The 7,672-nt window shown below is 38.2% G+C and overlaps 2 protein-coding genes across 3 annotated transcripts in view; one reads left to right on the top strand and one right to left on the bottom strand.

The window, feature by feature from the left end:
• The window catches only part of LOC107722395 (sorting nexin-1-like), a 9,951-nt gene extending 4,884 nt beyond the window's left edge, over positions 1-5,067 (top strand). Inside the window, exons 8-15 of one of the 2 annotated variants that reach the window (XM_016530750.1) lie at positions 70-145; positions 236-349; positions 448-541; positions 625-830; positions 925-1,068; positions 1,228-1,308; positions 3,407-3,478; positions 3,561-5,067. In XM_016530750.1, coding sequence (XP_016386236.1) covers positions 70-145; positions 236-349; positions 448-541; positions 625-830; positions 925-1,068; positions 1,228-1,308; positions 3,407-3,478; positions 3,561-3,611 — 838 coding nt within the window. In that variant the 3' untranslated portion in view covers positions 3,612-5,067. Of the gene's footprint in view, positions 1-69; positions 146-235; positions 350-447; positions 542-624; positions 831-924; positions 1,069-1,227; positions 1,309-3,114; positions 3,383-3,406; positions 3,479-3,560 lie in introns of those variants that run through there. The other variant, XM_016530749.1, reaches the window with a different exon arrangement.
• Positions 5,068-5,410: 343 nt separating this feature from the next.
• LOC107722384 (lysosomal acid phosphatase-like) overlaps positions 5,411-7,672 on the bottom strand; it is a 9,131-nt gene continuing 6,869 nt past the window's right edge. Inside the window, exon 11 of the mRNA XM_016530738.1 lies at positions 5,411-6,510. Within this exon, the coding sequence (XP_016386224.1) occupies positions 6,380-6,510 (131 nt within the window). The 3' untranslated portion in view covers positions 5,411-6,379. The remainder of the gene's footprint in view (positions 6,511-7,672) is intronic.

Raw genomic sequence — 7,672 nt, 5'->3', positions numbered from 1 at the left:
ATTTATATATATATATATATATATATATATATATATATTACATTGACTCTTTGTTTGTATTTTCTGTAGGTATCTACAGAGAGTAGTGGCTCATCCATCTCTATTACAGGACCCGGATGTTCGAGAGTTTTTAGAGAGAGATGAGGTGACCGCCTTTGTCATGTTCCTAGACACATCATACAGTATTTTTAGTGACATATTTCATATCTAAACATATGTGTTTGTGTGTTTTTAGTTGCCCAGGGCAGTGAATACTCAGGCTTTGAGTGGACCTGGCCTCCTAAAGATGATAAACAGAGCGTCGGATGCAGTGAATAAGATGACCATTAAAATGAATGAATCAGATAATGTAAGAGGAGCTCAGTTCCTGCAATTCTAGGGCATAAATTCTCCCAGATCGTTGCATTTGACTAGTGATTGACACCTCTCTCTGTGTGTGTGTGTCAGTGGTTTGAGAGTAAGCTGCAGGAAGTGGAGAATGAGGAGCAGCTGCTGAGGAGGCTCCATGCTGCTGTCGACTCATTAGTAAACCACAGGAAAGGTGAGAATGAAAACTACACTGTGAAGCCGGTCTTTCAGATTCATACTGTTACAAAGCATCTCAAAGTCTTTCTCCTCTCGTAGAGTTGTGTAGTAACACAGTGGTGTTTAGTAAGAGTGTGGCCATGCTGGGCAGTGTGGAGGAGAACTCTGCGTTATCTCGTGCGCTGTCACAGCTGGCGGAAGTGGAGGATAAGATGGAGCAGCTGCATCAGCAACAGGCCTTCAGCGATTTCTTCATCCTCGCTGAGCTCCTGGCCGACTACGTCAGACTGCTGGGGGCCGTGAGGGTTAGAGAGCACAACCACATAATGCAAAACCAACAATCAGAGCCCACTGCATAAGTAATACGATGTTGTTTTTTGTGTTCTTTGCTGTCCTCAGTGCTGTTTTGAGCAGAGGATGAAAGTGTGGCAGCGTTTGCAGGAGGCTCAGAGCACATTGCAGAAGAAACGAGAGGCTGAGGCCAAACTGCTTTGGGCGAACAAACCCGAGAAGCTGCAGCAGGCTAAAGATGACATAAATGAGGTTCAGTTATCAACAGCGAATGATTTATGCACAACGCGCTTCAAGTACTGTACATTAGACCAACATGTAACATCCTTGTAGGGGAGCTCTGTTAAATTACAATATGATTTGTCACTATTTTGCTGTTAACATGGAACTGTATTCTGTGTCTCTGCACAGTGGGAGTCTAAAGTCAGTCAGTATGAGAGAGATTTCGAAAGAGTCACCTGTACTGTGCGCAAAGAAATGCTCAGATTTGAGGTAAGATATGTTGATGTTGTGTATAGATGTATTTTGGTAGAAATGCAGCACAAAACATCACAAGTGCAACAAAACCTTATTTGTACGGTAGTTGTTTCTCATAGGAACATCTATTAAAAAGTTTTCATGGCTTCTCGGTGATAAAATAAAGAGATACAGATTCATTCGTGGTGGAGGAGCTCTGTGATCCTACTAACCCAGAAATGCACTTCTGACATGGTCAGTCACATGTTCAGCATGATGATGAACGAAGACTATAGAATACCCAAGGCGTGTCACTCGTTTAGTTTTGAATGGAGAAAAATGCAAAGCTCAATATGGCTGCTCTATCAAATGAAGCCCCGCCTTCTGAGTAAAAGAGCCAGTCCCTAATAGGTAAAGTCAGCGCGTCACTGCAGCGGCCGTTAGAAGTCCCGGTTGCTATAGAAACAGTCAGCGTTCTGAGAATGCGCTTAGGACTGCGCATGTGCACTAGCTGATCTAGCCTGAAAAATACGCTTTTTTTTTTTAAACGCTATTTGAGCAAAATAAACAACATTTATGATACAGTTGTTTTCAGATTTCATTGGTGATTTCAAATATGAAATTTAATCGTAAGCTTGGCAAACAGTTTTGGAGAATTTGATGTTTCCCCATTCAAAGAGATAAGAGCTGCACTTGCATGCCCGTGAGGCGTTTCAAAGATGGCCGCCGAGTGACATGACTTTGTGATGAATTTTTTTGTCCTGGAAATGTCCTGCTTATTATTTGTCATTTAAATATTCTATTTAAAGGGATAGTTCACCTAAAAATGAAAATTCTGTAATAAATGACTCACCCTCATGTCTTTCAAACCTGTAATACCTTCGTTCATCGTTGGAACACAAATTAAGATATTTTTGATGAAATCTGAGATCTTTCTGATCCTGCTTAGACAACAGTGTAATTACCACATTTAAGGTCCAGAAAGGTAGTAAGGACATCATTAAAATAGTCCATTTGACATCAGTGGTTCAACCGTAATTTTATGAAGCTACGAGAATACTTTTTGTGTGTAAAGAAAACAAAAATAGCAACTTTATTCAAAAAAATTATTTTCTTCCGTGTTAGTCTCCGCCCCGCATTCAGGAAAGTAACACGACGCATGCGTGTGGTGTTGCTGATGCTGGAGCCGGTGTTCTGACATAGTACTGTCGTAAGCCTGTGTCAAAGTTTGACACGGAAGAGAAAAAATAGTTGAAGTTGTTGAACCACTGACTATTTTATCAATGTCCTGACTACTTTTCTGTGCCCTGAACGTGGTAGTTCCCTTGCTGCCTATGCAGGGGCAGAAAGCTCTTGGATTTCATCAAAAATATCTTAATTTGTGTTACGAAGATGAACGAAGATCTTACAGGTTTGAAATGACACGAGGGTAAGTAATTAATGACAGAAGTTAAATTTTTGGGTGAACTATCCCTTTAAGAATAGGAACACTGATGTGCTATGGTTTTATGGTTTTAAATGCCCTGCATTACAATTTACATTATTTACATTGGGCAAACATTGACTGTTTGGTCAACTGCTAAAATAATTAGTTATGCAGGCCCTAATTTATATAAATATTACATATTTTTAAATTTTGTTACATACATGTTGCTGCCATAATAATTGTCTATTTCAGAAGCGTATGTAATTTTGTTCTCGTTTTTCACTATAGAGGTGCGGTGACTTCCTGTATTATTCTTGACAAAATATATCAGTATCCATATTTAAAATGAAGCAAAGCACAACAGTTGCCAGATGGTGCTTGGTGACTTTGGATTGATCTCTTTTCCTAAACTCAAGACAGGTGGATTGGGACGGCAGTTAAATTACCACACAACCTCTGTTTGTCAAAAAACAGTAGGTAATGCAGCCAGGAATTTTCACATGGATAGTGGAAAGAAAAACAGTCATTCTGGATACGGACAGCAATAAAATCATCAACTTACCACTGTAAATGTTAAAAAATTATCTTAAAAAATCTACCAGCATTCATCCGAAATTCAGTAGTTCCAGTTCCAGAAGCTGTGACCATTGGCAATACTTTTTACATCACAAAATATAAGATTAAAATAGAATTGTTTTTCTGTGGCAGAAAGAGAAAGCCAGAGATTTCAAACAGCACATAGTGAAATACCTGGAGTCCCTGCTTCACACACAGCATAGGGTAAGTGTTTGTTTACACCACTGTACACACCACTATACACCACTGAATAGTTTTTCATGAATTGCTATTTATCTTAAACCAGCTGGTGAAGTGTTGGGAGGCCTTCCTGCCTGAGGCCAAAGCCATCGCTTGATCAGAGCCTCACCTCACACGCTCCTAACCTTTGACCTTGACAACAGACAATCAACAGTTCTCTCTTCCTATTTCCTTTGCTCTCTGTGTGTGAAATAACATGTACATCTTAATACTCGCTCATCGATAAGCAGATCCCCAGATTGTGATGGTAAACCTGTGCAGTGACACAACTGAATGTTGAGTGTAAAGGTTAAAGGTCAGAGCGGCATTAAAAAAGAACAGCTGTGTGTGGGGTGCAGCAAGAATATTTTTTTATGTGTGCACGTATGTGTGTGTTCAGTGTTATCCTTAAGGTTTTTAATGGTGCTTGGCCTGTGTAATGTTTCAGTAGAGACATTAAAGATCGTCGAGTGTCATTCTCTCTGTGTCATGGATGTGCATAGCCTGGGGTGAGACTGAAGTTTGTAATCCATTCCAGATAGAGAAAAACACTTGAGATGTTCACGAAGCACTCAACTCAGCCTGATGTTGCACCACATTCTTAAAATGATAGCAAAGTTAGAGTACGATATAGAAAAAAAAAAGATTCACAGACTATGAAGGGAAAATGTTTGGTGTTTTTTGAAAGAAGTCCCATATTTTGTGTTGATAGTTTTGCACACAACAGTTGCACTGATCTGAACTGGTCCAGATAAAGGTCTACTTGCAGTATAGGTGTACAAACATTTCTATTAAAAATTCTAAAAGAACTTGTTAAAACATACATTAATTACAAAAAAAGTTTAATTAATTTTAGGAGAATGTGTAAAAACATTTGTACTGTGGATGCTTTTAGTCTTTAACATGTATGCACCGCTGGTGTATTCATGATATCACAATACCTTGCAGAAACTGGGGCTTCATTTATAAAATGCATTTATGATCAGATTTGCTCCTCAATTCCATGAATTTGATTCTATGTCAAAAGTAAGGAGCATTGGGATTTAGCATTGGGAAAAAGCATGTGTATGAACTTCTTGTGCTCATATACCAGTAATTAAACTCGATTAAGACCATGTAAAGATAAATAGGCACACTATGCATTTATATTCACAAATTAGCAATATTTTAACTGCTTTGTGATGATTATGTCACTGCAATTAGCGAATTATATATTAATAAAGCCATGACGTGATATTAGTGTGCATTCTGTCAGTGTAGTTGATGGACTTCTTCACATTGCACATAAACCGTGATTTATTAAGTTATGCATTTAGGGACATTTTTGTGCATACAGACATTTTATAAATTGTTCATATGAACATTTCAGAAACTTTCGTATATTCACACATCATTAGATCATTCTACGCATGTCTATAAATGGGGCCCCAGGACCTTAAATGACATGGATATTGAGGGGACACCCCCATATTCAAAGCAAAGGTTCATTAATGGTTTTTTAAAGCCAGATTTACACCAATAATGAATTTTGGGTTATATGTTCTTGGTAAAAACATGTTGGTTTGAAGCTCTTTTCCTGACACTAGAGACTCTGTGCTGTTACACATGTATTATAAGCTTCCATTTTGACTATTAACATGATGTTAATGACCTGGTACAAGAAAGATGTGCATTTGTTTAAAACAGTTGTCCTGTCAAACATTGTCTATTTGATGAAAATAAAACAGAATAAAAAAAAAAAGTTGCTGTCATCTTTTCAGATTAAAGGGATAGTTCACCCAAAAATGAAAGTTCTGTCATTATTTACTCACCCTCATGTCGTTCCAAACCCATAAGACCTCCCATTCATCTTCAAGATGAACGGAGATCTTGCGGGTTTGGAACGACATGAGGGTGAGTAATTAATGACAAAATTTAAATGTTTGGGTGAACTATCCCTTTAAGGACACCATCTCAAACATCAGGATTTCATCAACTAATCAATATAGCATTTGTTTTAAATTAATCCTGTCATGAACATTGTAAGTCATGCCGAGATGTGCACTGAGACAGTAAAAAGACAATCATTAAAAACAAACAAAACATTAAAAATTACAACAATCTGTTTATCAGTCAATTTTGTATTAAATATGATGCACCTGGAACTGATTTTTTACTGTATCGAGACATGAAATCATCTTAAATAACTGAATATAAAATTTAATTTGTATTCACGTGATCAATGTAGAATGACAAACCATTAAGGAAACTGCACAAGATTAAAACTGCACATGTTGTTACTCTGAAATTTACTAATCAAAACTTCTGTGGCTGTAAATCAGGAGATAATCACATAAAAAGCATGAAGGTAAAATTCTGTGAGTGCATTATAAGGCCTAAATGTGTATTCAGTAGTCTTTCATTGCCCCATCTGAATCTTCAGGTGTTCACAAATATAGTAGAATTAATGGCCTGGGAGCACAAACAGCAGGACGCCAACAATCCTTGTGTTTTCAGAGAGGACTCGAGCCTCTGGAGGAGCTTCAGTCTCAAGAGTTTTAGTTCCCTCGTTGACTTTTGTACACAATCTTCTGTTTACAATAAAATCCCAGAGCCGAAGACACACATGAAGTCACAGCTGCTCAGTTACGGATCTGTGCACTAAGCACTGTGTTATAATGCCATGACGCCATCCCAAATCTTGATTCCCTTTTTTCTCTAAAAACACTTAAGGTTACAAGTAAAGTAATAAAACATTACCAACTCTTACCAGCTCTTCCCCAATATAAAAAATGTGTGACCAAAAAGAGTTCTGTCTTTAGAGTTTCTCAACAACTCGGCGCTGTGTCCTCATAGGTCCTCTTCACTGTCCCACAGTTCCTCTGTGCGGAGGAGCCGATATGATTGTCAGGAGTCACTCTCGTTTATGACATGACTGTAGCTAGCCATGGGCTCTTTTAGACGGCATAGCACTACACACAGCATCAATATCAGGAGGAAGAGAAGACATCCACACACAGCCAGCCCGATGATGACCTCTACACACACATATGAGAGAACTATCAAAATCAAATCTATATTAGTAATACGGTTGGCCATTTTATGTACGTATATTTTGAAAGATATTGAAAATTGTATCTTTTTGCCATATGGAAGTGCTTTAAATTGCAGTATAAATATCACTAAATAACAGTAGCCCCTCACTGCAGAACAAAGATCCAGGGGGCGGGGTTGGATCCAAGGTTATTTTCATAAACGAAAACTAAAACAGACGAAAACGACTGATGAAAAAACAATTTCGTAAACTGAAATAAAATAAAAATGGCAAAATAATTCAAAAACTAAAACGAAACTAACAACAGTTATTGATAAATAAATAATCGTTCTAGTAATCATTACGTTCTCACCCCTTGGCGGAAAAATATATTAGCTGTATGGCGCGGTTTAGGGAAATACACTGAAAAAAATTTTCATTAATCCAATTTTAAAAATTTAGGGTAATGATTCACATCTATACTTTTTAACTTTTCCTGTAAATGGCGCATCGCGCACGTGAGGTTATCTGACGGAGAGACGCAAAGCAGTTTAAAGCGGAGTCCTGCACGGGTCCTGTTTGGTAAACGTGCACCAGCAGTACTTAAAGGGGTCATATGATGCGATTTCAAGTTTTCCTTTCTCTTTGGAGTGTTACAAGCTGATTGTGCATAGATAAGATCCCTGAAGTTGCAAAGACTAAAGTCTCAAAACCAAAGAGATATTCTTTATCAAAGGTAAGACTCTGCCACGCCCCCCTAAAACGGCTCGTTCTAACACGCCCCCACATATCTACCTCACCATGTGGAAATATTTGCATAATGCGCCCAAATGTGCAAGCAAAGAAAGAAGGCGTGGTTTCAGTAACCGCAGTTAGTGTTGAAACAGCCATGTCAGGGAGACGCTGTGTGTTTCTAGACGAAAGCAAAAGCACTTTATTTGGCCTACCAGAAGTAGATGCATTTAGGAATCTTTAAGATCACTTACAACAGAACAGCAATGCATTTTATGGACGACCGTTTCATGAACCTAGAAGAGGAGGTAATTCTGACTTTGCTATGACAATCTGGCACTTCTGAATCAGCTACTGTTTTGTTATTAGTTTAAGTATTTGCTATTGACTGTTCAAATGCGGAGTTTTGAGCATCGTGTGTGTGTGTGTGTGTG

Source organism: Sinocyclocheilus rhinocerous, unplaced genomic scaffold, assembly GCF_001515625.1.
Source record: "Sinocyclocheilus rhinocerous isolate Xijiao unplaced genomic scaffold, SAMN03320098_v1.1 scaffold1115, whole genome shotgun sequence".
NCBI classification, from domain to species: domain Eukaryota; kingdom Metazoa; phylum Chordata; class Actinopteri; order Cypriniformes; family Cyprinidae; genus Sinocyclocheilus; species Sinocyclocheilus rhinocerous.
This window is presented reverse-complemented; position numbering and strand designations above follow the sequence as displayed.